This window comes from Puma concolor, chromosome C1 (assembly GCF_028749965.1).
Source record: "Puma concolor isolate L17-30 chromosome C1, mPumCon1.1.hap2, whole genome shotgun sequence".
NCBI lineage: Eukaryota > Metazoa > Chordata > Mammalia > Carnivora > Felidae > Puma > Puma concolor.
The window spans coordinates 19,551,893-19,575,595 of NC_141674.1; the positions used below are offsets into that span (position 1 = coordinate 19,551,893).

Sequence of the window (23,703 nt, forward strand, 5' to 3'; positions counted from 1 at the left end):
CTCCCTAGAATTTAAACTTTAACTGACTACTAGCCTTGACTGCCTTCTCTCCTCTCTCTGATAAATGATGAGATAGTGGACTGATATGCCTGTTTCTCACGTTATCAGTAACCTGGAGAAGAAACCTGGGGGCAGAATATGGACAGGTTGTAATACTGATTCTTGTGATTTCGAAATGATGAAAACCTCTCTCTTTCTGGTTTCACATTCCTTTGGTCTTTTATAGGACGACACTTTAGGACTATAAAGAAAAGCAAGTGTGTGACTATCAAAAAGACAGGAGAGAGGCACCTGGATGACTCAGTCGATTGAGCAACTGACTTCAGCTCAGGTCATGATCTCGCCATTCCTGAGTTCGAGCCCCTTGTATGACTGTGTGCTGGCACCTTGGAGCCTGGAGCCTGTTTTGGAATCTGTGTCTCCTCTCTCTCTCTGCCCCTCCTCCACTTGTGCTATGTTTCTCTCTCTCTCTTTCTCTCTCTCTGTCTCAAAAATAAATAAAGATAAAAAAAAAAAAAGACAAGATCGTGGCTACCTCCAAGGAGGGGGCCACATGAGGGCTTCTATGGGCTGGCAGTGTTCTTTTTCTTGACTTGAACAGTAACAACACAGGATTTCATTATGGGATAGTTTATTAAACTCTACAGCTTGTTTTGTTTAGTTGTGCATATGTTACACCGTGTGTCTAGAGGCTGCCTTTAGGCAAACAGGTTTGAGTGACAGAATGTAGAAAGGGCCATGGCAACCACCTGGCTGAATACAGACAGGTCCATCAGGTGACCCACCTCAAATATCCATAGGCCCTAACCTGACCGATGAGCTACTTACAACTAGGCACAGCTATCAGAAAAGGGGAAGATCCAATATGTCACCATACCTCCTCACTTGTCCCCTTTAAAAACAGCCCCCACCCACTGCCTCCTTAAAGACAGCCTGTCCTCTGCTGTCTTTAAGCCACCACTTCCTTGCAGGTATATTCAATAAACTTCTATGACCTTTGTTCTGCCTCAGGTGAATTCTTGTCACCTTGTGGGCCACTGACATCCACCCAATCACTAACCCCACATTTGGGGACCCTCATCTGATCAGGAAAGACACCCCCATTTAGACACCACATTTGGTGGCTCGTACGGGGAGATTTTGTAGCGCCCTCGCACACATTTGGGGGAACACTGCACAAGGAGACTTTGTCAGTCTGAAACTCTCCCCGGATTCTCCAGGAATTTGTCGGGACTTTCCCTTGGTGGATCAACTCTAGCACTCCTTGGGGAACTGATGGACCTGGGCAGGGGTTACTGCTTGGTGAGGATCCGAAGCTGGGAGACAGAACCGGTTCAGACAAGGTTCTGAAAGTGTGAACCTTGTCTGAAAATGTGAGGGATTTCCCCCTCAGCTCTTTGGAGGGACCCTTCCTTCCCTTTCCTTTCTTTTTTCAGCCGTTGTAGCCTAACCCCAGTACCTCCCAGACAACCGAAGCCCTCTGGTTAGGGTGGCTTCCAGGTGTGGTCTGAAGGTATGAGAGTGAACAGATCAGACTGCTCATGTTGGTAAAGGCTAAGGACCCCTTTCCAATGCCTTCTCACTTTGTCCCCAAGGCCTGTTCCCAAAGTCAGGTGCAACTGGCTGCTCACTCAGAGCAAATGCACACACCTTATGGACTCAGGTGGGACCTTTTCCGACACTGGCCGACTCTCAGCCACCTCACTTCTCTCGGCCTGTGCCCCTTTTCCTGTGTTCCCACAGATCCAGCATCATCTTGATCTGAAGGCAAACATGCTCCTAGTCCAAGTGGTGAGTCCTCCCCCTCCTTTCTTCCACTCAGTCTGGACAAAACCGTATCTGGCTCTACTTGTTACCAGGGGACACCCCAAAAGGAAGTGCCATGCTGTTTGCTTCAACCCCTTTCCATGGTGGGACACCACCAGAAAGATCAGTCCTCCTGTTATAGGTCCAGTCTGTTTTCAGGTCAGCAGGATGCCCTGAATGAAACTGTGACCACGAGTGGGAGCTCCATTCCCTCCAGCAGGTCACTCCTTTGAGAATTGGCAGCCAGTCTTTCCCACTATGCAACCTCCTCTCTTTCTTTGGACTCACCCTTGGGCTGTGTTCTGAAAAGCTGGAACAAATTTGACAAACTCCCAGGTCAAGAGGTATAGCCCTCTGACAGAACTGTTTCTTCTGATACTATTCTCCAGCTTGACCTCCTTTGCTGGAGCTCCAAATGGTCAGGAGTTCCATTTGGGTCTTGCTCGGTTTCATGGCCCTAAATCGGGACCTTGACCTAAGAGCCTCTTGCAGAATATGTTTGGCTGCTAACCAGTCACCTCTTGAGATACTGGATACTGACTCTCACTGTTCCTCCTTCCAATAGACCCAGGTTATTCTGACTGTCTGTGGGGGCTTTTCCCTCATTCGTTTCCTGGGTTAACAGCTATGATAATTAGAGCCAACTGTGGTTAGTCTACTTAGGGAAGAGGACCCTAAGGAATATTCCCAAGCAGCTGCCGAAACTCCTTTTGTTTCGGGGAAGCTCCCTGTTCTCTCTGGCCTGAGAGGAACTGCCTATTCCTTCCTGTTGGTGAAAAAACATGGCGTCTGTTCATCTGTCTGACCTTATCTGCTCATCTGGCAAGTTTAGAATGGGGAACCCTCTTTCTCTCCCCTCTGGCAGCACTGTCACCTCTTCTTCCCTCTCCTCCTCCTGTTCCTGCACCACCGTGGGTGGAGCCTGAACAACTGGTTCGTATACCATTTTTGGTGCTTATGGTGCCTTTGGCTCTTCCTTCAACCCTTGCTGTCAAGGAGCAAAGAGCACCCCCTTGGACTTACACCCCTCACTTCAGATTTCCCCACCAGTGCCCCAGGTAAAAACTGGCAATGGAGAACAAATTGCTTAACTTTTAAGTGGACCAAAGTGGAACACAATTCAACATTTAAACTAATTGAAACTTATTCTACCAAGGTTTGCTGAAGATCAAATAAGCTCATGTTAACTCTGTTGCAGTTGGTCAGCAAAACGATGGCTTGTCTCTTTCAAAGTTTTCATGGGGAATTGTTAAAATCGTTTTTGGTAACCTGAAACTTTAAAGTTTTGCTTGGATAATAGATTGGATTGAATTCATTGGATATCTAGGTCTTTTCCTAATAGAATGGAGTGCTAAAGCATTGATTACCGAAAGTAGGTTTGTGTTTTTCACTTCTTATTGCAGAGGAACTAAGGATATTTGAGTGTGTTGAAAAACATGCTTTGTGGGGCGCCTGGGTGGCGCAGTCGGTTAAGCGTCCGACTTCAGCCAGGTCACGATCTCGCGATCCGTGAGTTCGAGCCCCGCGTCGGGCTCTGGGCTGATGGCTCGGAGCCTGGAGCCTGTTTCTGATTCTGTGTCTCCCTCTCTCTCTGCCCCTCCCCCGTTCATGCTCTGTCTCTCTCTGTCCCCAAAATAAATAAACGTTGAAAAAAAAAAATTTAAAAAAGAAAAACATGCTTTGTGCTTAATTGATTCATAAATTTTCCATCTAAACAATTCTGGTGTAACAATTCACCATTGATCACTACTTAGTTTTCACTGGAGACTACGGTTCTTTTTTTTTTTTAATATGAAATTTATTGTCAAATTGGTTTCCATAAGACTAAGTTTCTCTTAGTTCAAAATTCTGCTAAATGTATTTAAGACTGATGGAAATAAGGGGGGAAAACTATGTAGGAAAGTAAGAAATGTGTAAGAAAGATGTAGGGAACGGGAATATATTTTTGTTGAAAGAAACGAAAGTAATTTTGTCATAAAATGAGACTGGTTGTTTGGAGAGAAGTGGCTTGGGATAAAATCTGAATGCAAAAGAAAGTTGCACAGGGTTTGTGAAGGGAAATCTTTGGAACGGAATTCTACGTGTGGTCAGGATGGACTAAGATAAAAATGAGTGAATTTTAAAAGTACATCGGTGGGGCGCCTGGGTGGCGCAGTCGGTTAAGCGTCCGACTTCAGCCAGGTCACGATCTCGCGGTCCGTGAGTTCGAGCCCTGCGTCAGGCTCTGGGCTGATGGCTCAGAGCCTGGAGCCTGTTTCCGATTCTGTGTCTCCCTCTCTCTCTGCCCCTCCCCCGTTCATGCTCTGTCTCTCTCTGTCCCAAAAATAAATAAACGTTGAAAAAAAAAATTTTTTTAAGTACATCGGTATAAAGGGGCACCTGGGTGGCTCAATCAGTTTAGTGTTCGACTCTTGATTTGAGCTCAGGTCATGATCTCACTGTTCCTGGGATCACATCCTGCATCAGGCTCTGTGCTGACAGCCTGGAGCCTGCTTGGGATTCTCTCTCTCCTTCTCTCTCTGCCCCTACCTTGCTCACACTCTCTCTCAAAATAAATAAACATTAAAAAAAAAAAGTACACTCGTATAAGACTGAAATTCTGCTTTCTCTCTGTTAAAAAGACAGTTTTCAGGGTGCCCAGGTGGCTCAGTCGTTTAAGCACCTGACTCTTGATTTCAGCTCAAATCACTATCTCATGGTTCATGAGTTTGAGCCCCACATCAGGCTCCATGCCGGCGGTGCAGAGACTGCTTGGGATTTCCTCCCTCTACCCCTCCCCTGCTCTCTTTCTCTCTCTCAAAAATATATAAATAAACTCAAAAAAATTAAAAGACAAAGTTTTCTTGGATTGTTATCTGCTCTTGATAAGAAAATGTAAACAAAGTTGTTTTTTTCTTTTCTTTGCCCAGAAAAACCAGTTTCTATGTTTTGTCTTTATCAGGTCTTTGATGATCTGTAATCCTATTTAGGCATGTGCTTTAAAACTTCCTAAGGTTTTTAACAACCCAGAGATTCAATGTGTCACAGAAATAACTGAATTTCCTTGTCAATTCCATCATAATAAACTCTCGTATCAGATTGTTAACAATGTCCATTTGGGAGTTCCTTGTATTTATAGTTATTGTTCTGATGCGCTTGAGAAACATGTTTCATCTTCTTCAAGGAGATTCATAAGAATGTTGACAAATATAGGTATTTGGTATCTTTAAGTTCATAAAATTTATTTTTTTTTAATTTTTTTTTTTCAACGTTTATTTATTTTTGGGACAGAGAGAGACAGAGCGTGAACGGGGGAGGGGCAGAGAGAGAGGGAGACACAGAATCGGAAACAGGCTCCAGGCTCTGAGCCATCAGCCCAGAGCCCGACGCGGGGCTCGAACTCACGGACCGCGAGATCGTGACCTGGCTGAAGTCGGACGCCCAACCGACTGCGCCACCCAGGCGCCCCAAAGTTCATAAAATTTAAATGGTTAAGAACTTCCAGAACTAACTAAAAAGCTGCATTCAAACTGAACAAAAATTAGTAGCATGGAACTAAATGAACTGAGGAAAATGATTATGGTTTTTGTGACTCTTGCTTAAAATATTGCTGGCTCTCTAATGTTTGCTCTTCCAGATTAAGGAAACTTTCTCATAAGATATCTATGACTCACAGAAATGTGATAAAGTATTCATTTGTGAAACAATTGAAGCCTTTAATTTTTCTGTCTCTACCTGAGCCCTCTGAAATTCAAAAAGTCTCAGTAAGTATTCTTTCATTCATGGGAAGCATAGTTATTTACATAAGTTCAATAAGAATCTTTTCTCCTTATAACAGGACAGCATTGGAAACATTGGTTATTTTACAAAGGCTTCAGCTAGAATTTCATATTTGAGAGAGACCTACATAGTTCAGATATGACCAGACAGCTTTAAGGAACGAAGATTGACTCTATGAAACATGAATTCAATAAAGCCCCTTGGAACTAAGTTCTTTTTTTTTTTTTAATGTTTATTTATTTTTGAGAGAGAGAGAGAGAGAGAGAGAGAGAGAGTGAGTGGGTAGGGTAAGAGAGAGAGGGAGACACAGAATACAAAGAGGCTCCAGGGTCCGAGCTGTCAGCACAGAGCCCGACGCGGGGCTTGAACTCACAAGCCATGAGATCATGACCTGAGCCGAAGTCAGCCGCTTAACTGAGCCACCCAGGTGCCCCTGGAGGCTTAATAAAGCCCTTTGGAAATGTTGGCCTGATACCTTGCTTACAGAGTTCCCAGGAACCTTTAGCAGGTGAGTAAAGAATGTCACTTCTGGCAGGTGCAGGAAGTTTGGGATATATGGGGGACCTAGAGAAGAGGAATTCACCCAAATCTACGGTATTGCAGGCATGTCTGATGGCAAGTATTTGGCTTGGCTTCTGGCCTAGAAAGGCTACTAAGAGTTCAATGGAGATTCCTTATGAAGAGTTCCAGCAAAGCAAATTTTGAAAGATCTTTATGATCAATCACTATTCTTGTTGAGTTTATGTAAATAATTAGGCCAAGTCTGTTAAAATTGGACTTGTTTTTTGGACAAACTAGTCTTGATTTGGCTATCTCAAGAAATAAGGGTGATTTTATTTTTTTAATTTTTTCAAGTTTATTTTGAGAGAGAGAGAGAGAGAGAGTGCAAGTGGAGGAGGGACAGAGGGACAGGAGGAGAGGCAGAGAGAGAATCCTTGCTGTCCAGCACAGAGCCCGATGCAGGGCTCAGTATCATGAACTGTGAGATCATGACCTGAGCCAAAACCAAGAGTCGGAAGCTTAACTGACCGAGCTGCCCAGGCACCCAAGGGTGATTTTAGAAAGAAAAATTACGTTTCAATAACACACCTTTATGGATGCTAAATTCTAGTTCTGATTGTCTTTGAACTTTTGTGTTTGTTGTTTGCCTAAGCTAGACAGCTTGAGGTAAACTTCAGAGAGAAATTGCCACAATAGCTCATGATTAGACCGTCTTCGTGCTTGGTATTCTGTGGGGATTACAAGACCCCATGGGCATATGATTTTTTTTTTAAGTTTACTTATTTTGAGAGAGAGAGTGTGTGCACATGAGCACAAGCAGGAGAGGGGGAGAGAGGGGAGAGAGAACCCCAACAGGCTCCACGCTGCCAGCTTGGAGCCCGACATAGGGCTCAATCTTGTGACTCTGGGATCATGACCTGAGCTGAAATCAAAAGTCCGACACCTAACCAGCTGAGCCACTGGGGTGCCCTGACACATGATTATTTGAACAGCTGGAAAATGGAATGGCTTCCCCGACAACTGTGTAACTCACGTAGCACCTTGACCGATGCTGTGTGGCTGGGATGACAAAATCCCTCCTTAAAAGCCAGAGCATACCCACGGCATGGGGTTAACTATGGACGTAGGAAGATAATGGATGGCCCCACTTTCTTTACGATTGGATTGGATGATGCACTTGGGGAAGCCCATACCCCCAGATGAGCCTTCCCCCACTTGCCAGTGATTCCTCGTAATTAGGATATTGTTAAGGCTAGACCTCAAACAAAGAGCTCTTCTTGATGGTTTTATCCCTTAGCCATATTTGTCCCGGGAACTACCTCTATTGATAGAAAATTGCAAATAGAACTTTAGCCAAGCATACAATGGCCATCTTTAACCAAGCCCAACTCACAGTTATCCACAAATTCAAAAGGTAGCCCTCCAAAACCGATGACCCTTGATATCCTCACTGCAGCTCAAGGAGGAACCTATGCTTTATTAAAACACAGTGTTATGTATGTACTCCAGATTACCGCAAAAGTATGACAGGGTTACTAACCGACATAAATACTCACATTGGCGCTTTAAACGATTTCTCTCTCTCTCTCTCTCTCTCCTTTAATGATTGGTTAAACTCCTGGGCTGGAGGAAGATTTTTGTCAACTATCAAAGGGCTCTTCGTAGGCCTTCTTTTTCTTTTTGTTATTCTAATTACACAGTAGGTTATATCCCTAGGGCAAACTGTCCCCACCATTAATGACCATCAAAACCATTACAATCCAAAATCTGATCCCTCTTTCTCACATAACATACATCCAAAACTTACATCCAGGGATTGAGTGTATCGTAAGACTCTTTGCAGGACAAAAAGCTACTCACACCTGTCAGGACTGGAACCTGTTGAGTCCTCCTAAACACTCCAACAGTGGAAAAACTTCACGGCTTCTCTGCGTGGATCCATCTTTCTAGAATCGAGAGTGCTCTAGCCCCAGATGAGGAACCCTTGGCTAAGTACAGCTCTAAGCTGGTTGGAGATCTACACCTGTTATTCAAACCAGACTCGGGTGATACACACCCAGAGGCCTAGAAGCCCATGAATCCAGCCTATCGCCTCATTCAATCTCTCTCATTCAATCATTCTATATTGTCTTAGAAAAACTCCCTAAATACTTTCCTCCCAAAACTCTCACATGATTTCTCCTTCCCAATTCCAAGAGTTCATTCTCAACTGTTTCTTTCAGGGCGTCCTTTCCAAATCTACTTGATCAGAAATCATAACTTACCTGGAGTTTCCCCCCCAGCCTTGATGTCCTGCTCTCACAATACAATCCTCATCCCCTTTTGGGGCTAATTTTTTTTTTTTTTTTAACATTTATTTATTTTTTATGGGACAGAGAGAGACAGAGCATGAACGGGGGAGGGGCAGAGAGAGAGGGAGACACAGAATCGGAAACAGGCTCCAGGCTCCGAGCCATCAGCCCAGAGCCCGACGCGGGGCTCGAACTCACGGACCGCGAGATCGTGACCTGGCTGAAGTCGGACGCTTAACTGACTGCGCCACCCAGGCGCCTTTTGGGGCTAATTTTTGTCCTTCTTATCATAACCTTTTGGTTTCCACCTTCGGGGCCATGCATCCAAAGGATGGTTTTCCTGGAAAGAAATCTGTTCATGGCTATCCTAACTCCTTCCCTTCTTAGGACCCCTGGCCTCAATATTCCTACTCCAATTACTGGTCCCCCTCTCTTTAATCTCTTTATTAAATTTGCCTCTTCTAGAATCCAACAATTCCATATACAAATAATGCCTCGGAGTACCTGGGTGGCTTAGTCGGTTGAGCGTCCGCTGTTGATTTTAGCTCAGGTCATGATACCAGGGTTGTGGGATAGAGCTCCGTGCTGACTGTGGGGTCTGCTTGGGATTCTCTCTCTTTTCTCTGCCCCTCTCCTGCCCATTCGTGCACTCGCTCGCTTTCAGATAAAATATTTTAAATAATAATAATAAAAATAAAAATAAAATACTTTCGGGGTGCCTGGTTGGCTCAGTCGGTTAAGCGTCTGACTTCAGCTCAGGTCACGATCTCGCGGTCCGTGAGTTCGAGCTCCGCGTCGGGCTCTGGGCTGACGGCTCAGAGCCTGGAGCCTGCTTCCGATTCTGTGTCTCCCTCTCTCTCTGCCCCTCCCCCGTTCATGCTCTCTCTCTGTCTCAAACATAAATAAACATTAAAAAAAAATTAAAAAAATAAAAATAAAATAAAATAAATAAAATACTTTCTGTAAAGTGAGCTCCCCAGGACACTCGTTCTGGAGGATGTCACATGAATGAATAAGTTGGAAAATGCTGTGTTAGATATTTAATTTACAAAAAAAAAATGAAAGAAAAAATGAAGAGGCAGTATTTCAAACACCATGAATCAGATGGACCAATCATCGTCTAGAGTTATATAGTTTCCTTTATGGCAGGACTGCTCAGAGCCTTTAATCTGCAGCTGTGTTCTGAATGTCTTAAAAATGGGACCTCCTCTGGGGCGCCTGGGTGGCACAGTCGGTTAAGCGTCCGACTTCGGCTGGGGTCACGACCTCGCGGTCGGTGGGTTCGAGCCCCGCGTCGGGCTCTGGGCTGATGGCTCAGAGCCTGGAGCCTGCTTCCGATTCTGTGTCTCCCTCTCTCTCTGCCCCTCCCCCGTTCATGCTCTCTCTTTGTCTCAAAAATAAATAAACGTTAAAAAAAAAAAAAGGGACCTCCTCGACAGCGTTCCTCAGATTTATAAGTTTGCAGGGCTTCAGACCCAATTAATGTGTCTCCTCAGATCCGCTCAGCTTCACCTCTCTCCTAGCCCTTGGGCCCCTCCGGCGGCGGGGGTGGGGGTGGCTACTTTGGCCTTGGTCATTACCTCATCCCCTAGCACTGGTGGCTGGCTGCCTTGGCCTTCCCCGGATGAAGTCTGGTGGGCTTCAGCAGAGCCACTGTTGTGCCCGCTGCGGTGGGACCAGCACCCGTGTCCAACCCGACTGGACCGCTGGGGCTCTGCTTACTCCACCACCTGTAGGCCCAGGGGTACCCGGCCTCCCCCGAAGCTGCCCCAAGGGGTCAAGCGGTGAAACCTGGAAGTTCAAGGGAATTAACCCTCTGGCAGGCCACTTCGATTCTGAGACAAGAGACGAAATTCCCTCGTTCTTCCCTCTGATGGACTGCTTTGAGCCGTATTGTGTTATGACCTGCTAGAAACATCTCACATGACTGAGCAAGGGGCGGGGGTGGGTGGGGGGTCCTCTTGGTGGAGCTGTGGCCAGCTCAGCTATGTGACACTCTGTATTTGCTTCCCTCCTTTCCTGCCTCATTTCTACTGGTTCTCATTCTGGCTGCCCTGGGATCGCTCCTAGACTAAAGCAATTTTTTCTAATGTTTGTTTATTTATTTTTGAGAGAGAGAGAGAGAGAGAGAGCAAGCGGGAGAGGGGCAGAGAGGGAGAGGGAGAGAACCCTAAGCAGACTCCGCGCCATCAGCACAGAGACTGATGTGAGCCTTGAACTCGCAAACCATGAGATCATGACCTGAGCTGAAATCAACAGTCAGACGCTTAACCGAATGAGCCACCCGGGCGCCCCTAGACGAAAGCATTGAAGCTTTCTCTGCTTCAGTCTCTGAAGAACCAGAGGACAAAGCATTGAACCTGTTTCTCTGAGCGGATTTTCCACGAAGCTCCCGTTGGGAAATGCTAATTTAGAGAATTCCTTCTTTGTCGGGATGGACATCTAGCCTGGCCCTTACTGTCTGCCTCCTGCTGCACATTTTCCGTCCGTTCTTTTGTCCAGCCTCTCCGCGCTCCCCTCTCGGGAACAACGAGGCGAATGAAACCCCAGCTCTTACGGTAATAACAGAAAGAGAGTGCTGTGCGTTTATTGAAACGACATATAACACAAACTCAGTTGCCGTCCCCTGTGTCAGGGACAGGCATCGACACCTGTGCAGTACAGTATCCCTTTCTAGGCCTGCGAGTGCCACCCAGCCCTCCCTCCGAGGAAAGGAAGAGGGCAGCTGTGTCAGCCCGGCTCCCCTCCCCTCTTCCTAACAACAGCCAGGCCCGCGATGACCCGGCATTATCATACAAAAGTTCCTTTACAAAAAGCACCAATTGGCATACATATACAAGTATATACAAAAATCACATTTAAAAAATGTACAAAATACTCCATTTTGCACCAACGTGGAAAAGTGTCCCGTGTGGTTGTTTCAAGCACGTTTCCAATTCTGGTTCAGTGGCTGCTGGACACCGTGGTGGGGGTCCTACTGCCAGTCCCTGCTCTCTGAGCAGAGAGAAGATACACCTTCCCATTGCCCCTCCAGGGGCCCCGACCCCTCCCACCCCGGGCCTGTCACCAAGGCAGCTGGGCCCATCCCCACCCTCCCCAGTCTCTCTGCATCTAGAAGGTCTCTTGCTCATCCAGCTCCTTACTGGTGTCCTGAAAGAAAAAGACCGGGAAACACAAGGTGAGACAGGGCACAGGGGGATCCGGGGCTTCCCAAGCCGCGGTGACAAAACGATCAGACTCCAATTCCGGCCTGGCCTCTTCTTTTTAAACCCAAACAGAATTTAGTTGTCAAAACACCGTGGATAGCCCATCCAATGCAAAACTCCAGAAGAGTATCCCATATTGTTCAACTGGATTGGAATTTAGTTCCAATAGTAAATTGGCTTGAAAAATAATTTTAGCACACATGTGCTAATTAGCAAACATGTCCTTTCTAGGTGCCAGACATTGTGTTAAATGATCATCTAATTTACTCTCCACCATAGCCTTTTGAGGTCAGTAGTATTTTGTCCCCATGTACAGATGAGTAGCCCAAGACTCAGAACGTTGGGAACAGGTCAGGATTATACTGCCCAGTATCGGGCGCCCGGGTGGCTCAGTCGGCTGAGCGCCTGACTTCGGCTCAGCTCATGATCTCGCAGTTCCCAAGCTCAAGCCCCGTGTCATGCTCTGTGCTGACACCTTGGATTCTGTGTCTTCCCATCTCTCTGCCCCTCCCCTGCTCGCGCTCAGTCTCGCTCGCTCTCTCTCTCTCAGAAATAAATTTTTTTTTTTAATTTTTTTTTTCAACGTTTATTTATTTTGGGGACAGAGAGAGACAGAGCATGAACGGGGGAGGGGCAGAGAGAGAGGGAGACACAGAATCGGAAACAGGCTCCAGGCTCCGAGCCATCAGCCCAGAGCCTGACGCAGGGCTCGAACTCACGGACCGCGAGATCGTGACCTGGCTGAAGTCGGACGCTTAACCGATTGCGCCACCCAGGCGCCCCAGAAATAAATATTTAAAAAAATTTTTTTAAATTTCAGCATTCTGCTGGTCAAACAAAACACCTCAGTGCCAAGCCTGGTGTCTGTTACACTGTATTGCTCTCCACTCAGGAAGGTCATTTAGATATAAAATGGGAGCTTTTTATTATGATTAGGTTTTTTTTTTTTTCTCTCTCTCTAAGGTTAAAGGGAACAGGACTTTGCCTTCACAAAGGCGTCAAACACGTATTGGCATCATCGCCCTATATTGGCATCATTCCCAGGGTCCCGCGTGGCGCTTTACACACCATCAGGACTTCATGTTGTTGAATGAATGAATTAATGAACGAATGAATGAAGGCAGATGGATTTCTTACCTTCTTCCTTTCCCTCTGTGGACTCTTCCTCTTCCTGATCTTCTTCGTCAATGAACTCTTCCTCTTCCTCATCTGTACGTGACAAAGAACAATCGTGTTAGGATGAGGCCAGTTCCTCAGAGAAGCCGCTCGAAGGGGCACCAGGCAGGAGACCGCACTTCTCCAAACCCCTCCCCATGCCCCCCGTTAGGGCCACGTGGCCATGCAGCGACATCAGTAGCCCCAGAGGTGACGAGCCCGCCAAGCCTAAGCTGCAAAGAGTCCTGCTTCCTTCCTCCTTCCCCCCGGCCTCCTCCTCGCTTCCCACAGCCCTCCAAGGGAAAGGGTTCAAGACGCTCCTTTGCTCCGGTAGCAACAGCGGCTCCTATCACTTGACCTACCAGTGACCAGAGGGGACTTTGGGAAAGCACACCTTGTGCTTGGGCACATCTCTCAGTTAGACAGGTACGTATCACCTGGAGAGAATGGACAAAAAACTCGAATTCTCAGGGATCAGAGTCCTTGTCTTGAAGGAATTTGCTCAGCCTTTGAAATCTGCTTGCCTAGCACTCCCTGTCCGGGTTTCCTCATTCCACAGCCTACAGAGGGGTGGCTGTGTTGGTGGGGGACACTCCTGGGGCCATCTGCTCCAAAGCTCTCTGGAGCGAGCCCCAGACAGGCGGTGACTGAGCCGCAAAACCTGTGTCCTCACCTTCCCATTGCAGGACATTGCCTCCAAGCTCCACTAACAGGGGACGTTTCTGTTCTCTACCCACCCCCGCCCGAGCCACCTCCTCGATGCTTTGGGGCCCTGAGGGGATCACCGCAGAGCCAGAGCATTTGTCCAGAGTGTGTAGGGAGAGGTTGGAAAGAGTTCATGCCTCCAACAGGTCAGCCCAATTTCCAGCTGCGTAGCTGGGGGTCTGTGCAGAACCCAGGGGTTTCTGTTGTTTTTACTGTTTAATTATCACAATGTAACTACTCTTAGCAGCCTGTGCTGGGCGCATATTATGTGCCAAGTGCCATGTCAAGCCTAGATGCATTGTCTCAGAGACTCCTCACCAGGGTCTTGGGAGCCAGATGGCCCTTGGTGGAGTCCACAGGGCTACTTACTAGCCGTGTGGACTCCAGAAAATCACCGACCCTCCCTTGGCTTTATTTCCTTAACCACAAATGGAGATGACAACAGAAACTACCTCATGAAGTTCAATGACAGAATTTAGGTCACAGGCTTAGTGCCTGGGACATAGAAAGTGCTCGATAAATGCACTCCCCCATTTATATACCCTCAGTATGAAAGACCTGAGCCTCAGGGCGATCGTGGAAGGCAGCGTGGGTCCCACAGTGTCGTGCTGTTCACACAGTGCGATCCACTCGTGACTGTCTTAGCTTAAGGAGGGTAAGAGTGGAGCAGATGATCCACAGTCATGGACATGACCAAGTCCCTTGGCATCTCAGCTTTGGGACGCATTTCGTCCTTACCCGTGAACGTGGTATTTTGGGGTTCTGAGCACAGATTCAACACCAGATTCTACAAGCTTGTGGGAGAGGTGCCAGCTCTGTCTTTCTCGGTCAGCGGAGCATCACCTCTCAAATCAATACGACATTCAGCAAAATTGGATCCACTCTCTTTCTCTGTTGCTAAATAGCTACCTTGCAGCTGTGTGACCTTGAGCAAATTATTAAATCTTTGCTGTTTATCCGGTTTCCTCATTTTCCCTTATTATTTCTCCCTTATTATTGTTACGATGCTGCTGCTACAATTATTATAGATACTCTATGACAGAGTAATTACAAACAGAAATGAGGATATAATACAGGTAAATTAAGGTGTGTGAGTATCAGAGATGTAGCATTACGAAGCTGAAGCGAAGACCAGCTTTAGGCAATCACTAGGACATGTCTAGTACCTGACAAGCTGCTCTGGGTTATTTGTTGCAACAGCACCATGATGTGGTCATTATTAGTAGGTCCGTGGCTTTTTTTTTTTTTTTTAAAGTAGGCTCCATGCCCAGCATGGGGCTTAAAGTCACAACCTTGAGATCAAGAGTCCCATGCTCCTCCAACTGAGCCACCCAGGTGCCCCTCATAGGCCCACGTTCAACCTAATTTTGAAGTTAGAAAATGCAGCTCAGGGGCACCTGGCTGACTCAATGAGAGGAGCATGCAACTCTTGATGTCGGGGTCATGAGTTTGAGCCCCACGTTAGGTGTAGAGATTACTTAAAATAATAAAAATTTAAAAAGAAAGAAAGAAAGAAAGAAAGAAAGAAAGAAAGAAAGAAAGAAAGAAAGAAAGAAAGAAAGAAAGAAAGAAAGAAAGAAAGAAAGAAAGAAAGAAAGAAAGAAAGAAAGAAAAGAAAAAAGAAACTAAGAAAGAAAATGCAGCTCAGAGAGGTGGGGGGGCTCACCAAAGGTCACACAGATAACAAGTGGCAGAACCAGGATTTGAACTTAATCTGCCAGACTGCAGTTGCCATGCTCTTTCTACTGCCCCATGCCTCCGTGCAGTGGATCCAGACATAATTTATCGAGCACCAATTATGGACCAGGCACTGTGCTAGGCTCTGGGCTCATCCAGAAGTTGGCTATATGAGTTTGAGAGTTTGCTAGTGTATCTGCCTGCACACGGGGCTCAGTAGAAGGAAAGCAAGTTTCCAGGGGTCCAGCGGGAAAGTACATGCATGGCACAGCCACCTCCTTTACCTGTCCCAAAGTCGATGGCCCTCAGGGTGTCTGCTATGTGCTCTAAGTCCAAGGTAAAGTAGTCCATGTTTTCAAAGCCCTGTTCTGTCTTCCCCAGCTGGCAACCCTTGGAAGCTTCCACAATGCTGTGAGGGAGGAAGAGAGAAACGGGGCGGCGGCGCAGGGTAAGATTGCTGGGCCTCCGTGAAAGAAGAGGGTGTCTCAGCTCCAACCCTCACCTGTGCACATCCTTGTGCCCACACCCAGGCCTGGCACCTAAAGCCTCCCCCTGGAGGGTGGAGTGTTTCCTCGCCAGTCACAAGCAGAATGGGTGGTCCAAGAAGACAGGGGATGCAAAGCCCAGGAAAGCTAGCCTGAGGTAGACCCTCCCAGTAGACCTAATGCAAAGGGGGAGACCCACTGGACAGAAGTGAGAGGCCCTGGTGGGAGCTAGGAGCTAGGTGGGAGCTAGGATCAGAGCTCTAGAGAGACACTGACCTTTTGATGAGTTGCTTAGCACTCTGTGGGAGGAAAGAGAGAGAGCAAAGGTTAGGACTGCAGAAGAAGTAGCCCCAAGAAGTCAGCAAAACCAGTCACGGTGCCACAGATGGGCACTTGGTGCCAGTCCCTAGCCCCCTTGTGACCTGCTCCCTGCCCTGAGTTGAACAGAGCTTGTACCTTTTCCCTCTGTTCATGGTCCGCACAGGTGTCGGTCATCACCCTAGGACCCATCCACTGTCGTGGCTGGAAGCTTGGATTTTAGGGGTATCATTCGAAACACTCTTAAACCCCCAAACCCCCAAGATGAGAATCATACCCTAGTCACCTTTTTATACCCAATGTCTTGTTTTCTACAGAAAAATTTCCTGTATTTCCTAAGCACATACTGTGGACCGGGCTTTGTGCCTTATAAGCTGATCCTTTTGTGTCTCCCCCAACAAGCTTTTCTTAGGGCAGGGCTGTGTCTCAGTCCTCTCTGTGGCTGGCCTACAGTTGGTGCTCAACAAATGGCCTCCACATGAATACCACATTTTGTAGCTTACAAAGCCATTTCACAAATACCCTCCTATTTGATCCTTATAAAATCAGCTAAGAGGAAGGAAGGTAGGAATTGTTGCAGGCCCGTTTTACAGACGAGGACACTGAGGCTTAGAGCTTTAGGTGGTTTGCCCAGGGGCACGTGGGTGACCAGTGATGGAGCGTGGCTCACACCTTAGACAGAACTGGTGGGTTGAAGCGACTTGCCCACACCCTCCTAGTCCTGCTCACCAAGAGAAAGATGGCCCCACCAGGCTCGTCCAGGGACTGGATGGCTGTCTCCACCAGCTTAGTGGATTTGTCCAGTTGCTCCCGGTACTGCTGGATGAGGGCCTCGATGAAGCTGAGCTTCTCCTCCTGCTCCCGCGTGATCCGCTGCAGTAACTCGCTCTTCTTCTCGTCCAAGATGGCGTACAGTACGTCAAACTTCTGGCTCAGCTCTTCCTTCACCTGGTGACTGTTGTCCTGGGGACAGAAATCTCAGAGTCACATTCTGTGGGGTCCTCCTCTCTATCCCCAGCACTTCCCTCCTGGGACGTTTGGAGGCTGGTGTCACGGAGAAAGCTAGCCCCTTCCTCAAAAATAGACTCCAGGGTCAAGTGGGATGATGGATTCTGGGCTTCCTGTGTGCTCCCAAGCCACTCTCCTCCCACCCCCCTCCTCCCCATTTTACAACCAAGACTGGATTTGGGAAGCTCTACATCTGCAGGGGCAGAGAAACAGTTCTTCCTCTAGTGGCCTCCTCACTGAGGCTCCCTGCTCTCATAGATGTTATTACATCTCAGTTTCCTTACCTGTAAAATGGGTATAATCATAGTATCTCATAAGAATGAGGGCTCTAGCATCCTCTGTCAGACTGGGAGCACCTCGTGAGTAGTAACGATGTCTCCCTCCTTCCTTGGAGGCCATCCTTCACACAACTCTTCCTCCACTAGGAGTATGATGATCCATTTCCCCCCCTTCTCATCTCCAGACCCCACGTCAAGTGGAGTGGAAAGTCACGGATGCTTTTACAGGGATAGAAAAGTTTCCTTCTGCCTCTACAGTGTTGCTACTCACTGTGTTGTGGTCCATGGACCAGCAACTGGGGCACAAAGAAATGCAGAATCTCGTGCCTCCTTCCAGACCTACTGAATCAGAACTTGAACTTTAATAGGATTCCAGGGTGGATTTGAATGCACTTTCAAGTCTGAGAAGCTTTAGTCTACAGCATATCAAAGACAAGGCTCTGAAAACTACAAGTGCTGAATAAATACTGGGAATTATTGTTGGGATGCTCCTGAAGTCAGGAACCAGGTCTGTCTTGTTCACCACCCCGTCCCCAGTGCCTTTGGCAGGGCCTGACACACAGCCATGTTCCAGAAGCATTTGGTAAATGAGTGGATGAATGGATTAGTCGGTCCCTCCTCCACCATCCCTGCCTCCAGGCCCCAACCATTAGCCACAACCCACAGGGGAGCCTTCACCCCAGAGACCAGGCTGCACCAGGAGGCTTCAGACCCCCAGAGTCTGAAGTTCTTCTTCCCCTCACCTTGGTTACTCGACAGGAGTCCTCCAGCTGAGTGATGATGGTCTGTACTCGGTCGTTCCCCGCCACCAGCATGGAGATACAGTTACTCAGCTCCGTCTAGATGGGGGGAGGGGATGAGGGATCAGGGGAGGAGAGACAAAAATAGTCTCAGGGCCTGTCTTCTTGGGGGTGGCACCCTCACTCCCCTCTCTGCTAGAAAGAGCCTCTTGCTGAGGTGCAGCTCAGGGCCAGAGCAGAGAGCATCGGAGAAATACTGCATCCCTTATTTTACAGATGAGGCCCAGGAAGGGGAAATGAGGAAAAAGCACAGCAACATTCTGGCAGAGGAAGGGCTTGCTTCTAGGAAAGAAGGGATGCAGGAAAGAAACAGAGTTGGAGAGTTCTAGAAGGGAGAGATCAAGAGAAGGGTGGGAGGCAGGGAAGAAGTGTCTGGAAAGAGGGGCCACAGCTTACTGCATGGACAGGATGATAGGGCTCCCACAGGCCTGGAGGCCAAGGGAGAGGGCTCCCAGCCACCCCCTGCTTAGGAGAGGTCACCAGCACAGGAAGAGGTATCTGGGCCGAAAGCACACTGGGATGCAAAGGTCGTGGCCTGAGAGGACCCTGGTGGCCTGGCCCAGGGGTCCGGTCTCTCCCCTGTGGCCACACCCAGATGCTCTCAAGTGGCTCTAAGTATAACCCATGAGCTCAGCCACCTCTCCCAGGAAGGCAGGAGCTGCTGTCCCTGTGGCCTGGGAAGTCCCTCCCGAGGGACTATTCCTGAAAGGCCGGCTCAGCAGATCTACAGGGACCACATCCACGTCCTGAATCATCTGGCCATGACCCAGGCTGGGGGTAGAAGTGGCACCAGCCAGTACCTTTTGTCCCTGGAAGACGCTCTGCAGCGGGGCCACCTCACAGGCCTTGTGAGCCCCAAACACCTTGCACATGGAGCACGTGGGCATCTCGCACGTGAGACAGTAGATGTTGATTTTCTCATCTTCGTGCTCCTTGCACATGGGGTGGTTGCCCTTCTGTAGGGGCCGACTGCAGTGGAGAAGAGTCGCAAGTCACACGGTGAGCCTTCCGAGTCCCTGCCTCCTCCCCAGCTCCAGGGGGCCACCCCCAGATCTATGGCCTGAGCTGTCAGTGATTGGCTGTTCCCAACCCTTTTCATTTTCTGGGGACCCAGAACCAGGAAAGCCAGGGACACCGAGGCTGTCCTCAGATCCTTGGCCCCAAACTCTGGGTGATGGAGTTGCCATAGGACCCTGCCAGTGCAGGACATGGGAAAGGTTGTAGAATCCCAGAGTCAGAACCGGGGACATTTTTGAGAAGAGGAAACTGAACCCCAGAAAGGTGAATTGACTTGCCCAAGGTCGCCCATCAAGTCAGGGCAGGGGAGGCAAGAGTGCATTGATCTAATTATAGTCCCCGTAGCTCATGGTTACTACAGGCCTGACCTGAGCAAAGCAATTTATACTCATGGCCTCACTGAATTCTATATTTAATCCACCAGACTGTAACCTCCACCACAGCAGGGAAACCTGTCTATTCTCTTCACCCCGGAATTTGCAGGGTACGGTACGTGTCTTGGAGGAGGTGGTAATTCAACAGGTGGAGAGAATCTATCAGTAAGTATGCCGTGAGGGTGTCATCGGGCTCAGAGAAGGAAGAAATGTGTGCGCCCCAAGTCACACAGTCAGAAAAAGGGCAGCCCAGGGATGACCAACAGCCCAGCCTCAGCCTTGGCTTACAATCCAGAAAGTCTCTCCAGCGTCCAGTTTTCTCCTTCCCAAACATGCATTCTTTCTCCCTCAGTCGTTTTCTTTACTTAGGGACTCTGGCATCTTATTTGTGCTTCTCTTGGGGTATCGGTTACTTCCTCCCTGAGGTTCAGTTTTTTTGGGTCTAGCTCCTATTTCCCCAGCTAGACTACACTCATTTAGAGCCAACACCATGTCTACACCACCTCTGCTTTCCCAGCCCCTACCACAGCAAGCATCTCATAAATGTCAAATGGCGACTGTCCCCCGTCCCTGCCAGGGCCTCACCCCTGAACAGCTTTGGACAACTGATCACACCCCCAGACATTATTGTCTCCGCTGGTTCTTAAATCAACCCCTCTCCAGACTTTTAACCCAGCGCCCTCCCCACCCAATGCCGGCAGGGGTCACTCTCTACCCACCCACCCAGGGAATCGAGCTCTGGAATGGCTGTAGCGGCAGAGGTGAGGGAAGACCCTGAGGGTCTGGTGCCCGTGCCCACTGCCACCCCAGATGCCCATTCTTCCAACCCCAGGCATCAGCATCTGGGTTCAAATCCAGACTGTTCCTCCATTCACTCATTTTGTGACCTTGGGCAAGTGATTTCACCTCTCTGAGGCTTGGTTTTATCCCAGAGCCACTGGGATCATGGCAGTTGTCTGCAGTGAGCGTGTAGAGCCTGGCACAGAGCAGACCCCCCAAAAAGGGCGGCTATCATTGCCATTCAACGATGTGGAAAGGCCTTGAAGCGTTCAAACATAACATGCTCTTCATAGGTCGACACTGGGGGGCGGGGAGGCTACTGTTTAGATGCAATATTGATTTCGTTATTATGATAATGATCAGTAATGTATATGCACTTTTGCAGTGCTGAACTCCAGCAACACGAGAGGCAACAGCAGTCAGGAGTGTTCACCATGGAGTCAGACAGGCTCTCTCTCCGCTTCACACTTGCTGAGGAGCCTTAGACAAACCTCTGACCCTCTCTGAGCTTCCATTTCCTCATTGGAAAATGCGGCTAAGAATGCCGTATGGATTACTGTGAGAATTAAATAGGGATCGTGCATGGAAGATGCTTAGTACCGTGCCTGGACACGGGAGGTGCTCAATAAATATTTGATATTTTTAACATTTCCCATCAAAGCCCTATTTGACAGCCACAGGAACAAACCTCACTGTCCCCTTCTGCAGACAGGGGAAATGAAGGCTCAAAGACCCACCGGAGATTCCCACAGTAGATTAGTGACAGAGTCAGGGCTTTTTCTCACTGACATTGGTCTGTCACCTCTCCTTAGGCAGGACACTGCCAGCAGGCAGGCACCTGGTGACGGTTTAGGACCAAAGGATGCGAGGGCAGCAGCCTGGGAGTCTTGTCAGGTGTCTGGATTTGTAAAGATCTCCCTGGTGGCCGTCTCTCTCTGTATCTCTGTCTCTGTCTCTCTGTCTCTGTCTCTCTCTGCCTGAGACAGAGCTGCTGTTTTACAAACAGGGAGACCTGGGGCCAGATCTGCAGGGCCCGTTCCCAGCCCATTCCACTCCCAAGCTGGGAAAGCTTAGGTAATTGACTTCGCCTCTTTGAGCCTCAGCTTCCTCATCCGTGGAATGGGGATGATAAAAATCATGCCTGATCCACGGGATTATTGTGCAGCAGCAGGAGGAAGCGTCCCCGGGGCCTGGGATGGTAGCTGTTGCCTTCACTATGGAGAAACTGGCCGCGTTCTCTCTGGGCCCTTTTCTCTGCCTGTCACAGCCACTAGCTGGCCCCAGGGTCTTCCTCTCCCTCTCACAACTCGGCCTTCCCCTGGTTCCTGTCTCAGTCTCTCCCAGGAGGGCAGCCTGATATCTGGGCCCCTTCCCATTCACTGAGTGACACCGAGAGCCAGTGTTGGAGATGGGAATGAGCCTCTGTTCTGCCTGAGGAAGCCGGACATGGCTCTCTGGACTGACTAGTGTGTCTCTTCCAGCCAGGGCACTGGATCCTGGGCCGATGGGAAGGAGCCTGGGAGAGCTGGGCACTGGCCATCTGGGGAGGAAGGACGGGCCCCCAGCAGCAAAGCACACTGACCTGGAACACTCCTGCTTGTAGATATCAATGATGTTCTCCACCAGCAGATTCCTCTGCAGGCCATACACTCCATGACGATCCATGATCACCTCGTGGCGGCAGGAGGGGCAGCGGAAACGGCCCCCAGACATGGACACAGACCCGACCCGACTGGTCCAGAAGGGATTTGCGGCCTGCGGGCGGCAAGGGCAGGGGTGAGGCCTGGGACGATCTCCCATCGTCCTTCTTCCTGCTTCCCTCAACCATTCTTGTCAAACCATTCGACCTGGAGCTCCCCATCCTGAGATGAGAGCCAGCCCACTTACACAGGGAACACTCGAGAAGTAACATAGCAGTCAGCGAGTTTGGGAGTCAGCAGACCTAGGTTCAAGCCACGGCTATCCTCTGAATGACTTTGGGCAAGCAACCTTCTCACTCTTAAGCCTCCGTTTACCCACTCATGCAGTGGGCATTATCTCTACAGCCAACTATGTAGGCCTCTACTTGAAAGATAGAAGAGTAAGAGAACATTTTGTAAAGGGCTGCTTCCCAGCCAGGACTCCCCTCCCATTCCTTTGTTAAGAAGATGGATCCCTTCCAGCCCCTTATTACTGGCAACAGACTTGAAAGGGAAGGTGCCTCTATTGCCCAGTGCCTCCTGGCCACCCTCCTCCTAGAGCTCTGGGCCCCCTGCCACCAGGGAGCTGGCTCCAGCCTCAGGGGTCTGGTTTCTCTCTCCTGCCTCTCCCACTTATCACTTGAGGCATTTGACTCCTGATTGGAGAGTCAACTGCGGGCTCAGGGCAGCGGTGGGGGCTGCGGGCAGGGTGGGGAGGGGAAACACGCGTCATGGAGAAGGAATGGGGCAGCCAGAGCCGCCTCCGAGCCCCCCGCCCCCAGCCCAGAGGCCTCTGCAGGGGCTTCGCTCTAGACGGGAGAAAACCAGCCCTGGTTTAGAAGTCCTAGACTAAGAGAGAACGGCTTTCACCACAGGAACACTGAGCGGCCACCTGGGGCCCCAGGACAGGGCTGTGCCCAAGCACTGACCTGGAAGATGTCATTGGCACACTTCCGGCAGAGGTTGTGCTGACACGGCAAGATGACCACCGGCTTGGTAAACATCTCCAGGCAGATGGGACAGATCAGCTGCTTCTCCAGGTTCTCCATGGGGTTCCCATCCTGGATCAGGCTTGACTTATAATCCATATTGTCAGGAGGTTTGGGGGTTCACCTGGCTGCCTCCTTCACCTGCTTCACTCTAAGTAGACCTGGGGTCTTGCCTTTGTCACAAAGTACCCAGCCAGAGCCTCTTTGCCTTCTTCTCCTGGCGCCCGAATTCTGTCTTGGTCTGCGGCCCCTCTGATATTTATAGCTGGGTCCTGGTCACATGAGCCCCAGGAGGGGACCAGCTGAACATTCCGATGCCAAGTGGCTGGCTGGGGCTTGAGTTTCCTCCAGGCCTGAAAGACCGGCCCTCTCAAATCACATGTAGGGATGAGCAATCACTGTTCTCCTGGGAGGAGGGTCGTAAACAAGAACAGCCTGTTCATGGGCAGGCGTGGGGGGAGGAGTGGGTACCAGAATTTCCTGCAGAAACTAGTCTTCCTCCCATACCAGCCTGGTAAGCCAGCTATGGGACCCAAGGAGTGGGCTACTGGGATTTGCAGGGTTAATAGCCAGTGATCCCTCACTGCCCTAAATCCCCTCCTCTAGAGTACTGACTAGCTCCCAAATACTCAAGAAGAGGAGTCTGGGCAGTCCCTCTCTCTGACCCCATCCCTGAGCACAGCATGTTGCTAGAGACCTTCAGACCCCACCCCAGCTAGCCCATCCCTCCTGCGTCCACTGACCACTAAGTTCACTTTAATGATGAAAGGGCTTCCTTGAGACATAGTGCAGAACCCTTGTTTTATAGATTTTGACACTGAGGTCTAGGGAAAGAAAGGGCCTTATTCAAAGTCACTTCGAAAGTCAGTGGCAAA

At 49.1% G+C, this 23,703-nt stretch overlaps 1 protein-coding gene and 1 long non-coding RNA gene across 2 annotated transcripts; both read right to left on the reverse strand.

The window, feature by feature from the left end:
• Window positions 1-5,825: 5,825 nt before the first annotated feature.
• LOC147577851 (uncharacterized) lies at window positions 5,826-9,381 on the reverse strand. The gene is made up of 2 exons (XR_015254550.1): window positions 8,617-9,381; window positions 5,826-8,385 (listed from the first exon to the last, which is right to left on the reverse strand). It is a non-coding gene; the product is annotated as an uncharacterized LOC147577851 (long non-coding RNA).
• Window positions 9,382-10,910: 1,529 nt separating this feature from the next.
• TRIM63 (tripartite motif containing 63) lies at window positions 10,911-23,077 on the reverse strand. Its single transcript, XM_086716103.1, has 9 exons — window positions 22,769-23,077; window positions 21,743-21,915; window positions 18,790-18,958; window positions 17,933-18,028; window positions 16,633-16,866; window positions 15,862-15,884; window positions 15,385-15,509; window positions 12,701-12,772; window positions 10,911-11,507 (listed from the first exon to the last, which is right to left on the reverse strand). The coding sequence occupies exons 1-9, from the start codon at window positions 22,925-22,927 to the stop codon at window positions 11,497-11,499; spliced, it is 1,062 nt and encodes a 353-aa protein (XP_086572229.1). The 5' UTR covers window positions 22,928-23,077; the 3' UTR covers window positions 10,911-11,496.
• Window positions 23,078-23,703: the final 626 nt, after the last annotated feature.

Bases quoted from the DNA above. Each gene is read 5' to 3' on its own strand.
- TRIM63 (XM_086716103.1), bottom strand. From the start codon at position 22,927: ATGGATTATAAGTCAAGCCTGATCCAGGATGGGAACCCCATGGAGAAC. The intron at 18,959-21,742 runs GTCAGTGTGCTT...TCTCCACTGCAG, and splicing joins TACAAGCAGGAGTGTTCCAG to TCGGCCCCTACAGAAGGGCA. The intron at 12,773-15,384 runs GTAAAGGAGGTG...TGTCACGTACAG, and splicing joins GGCCATCGACTTTGGGACAG to ATGAGGAAGAGGAAGAGTTC.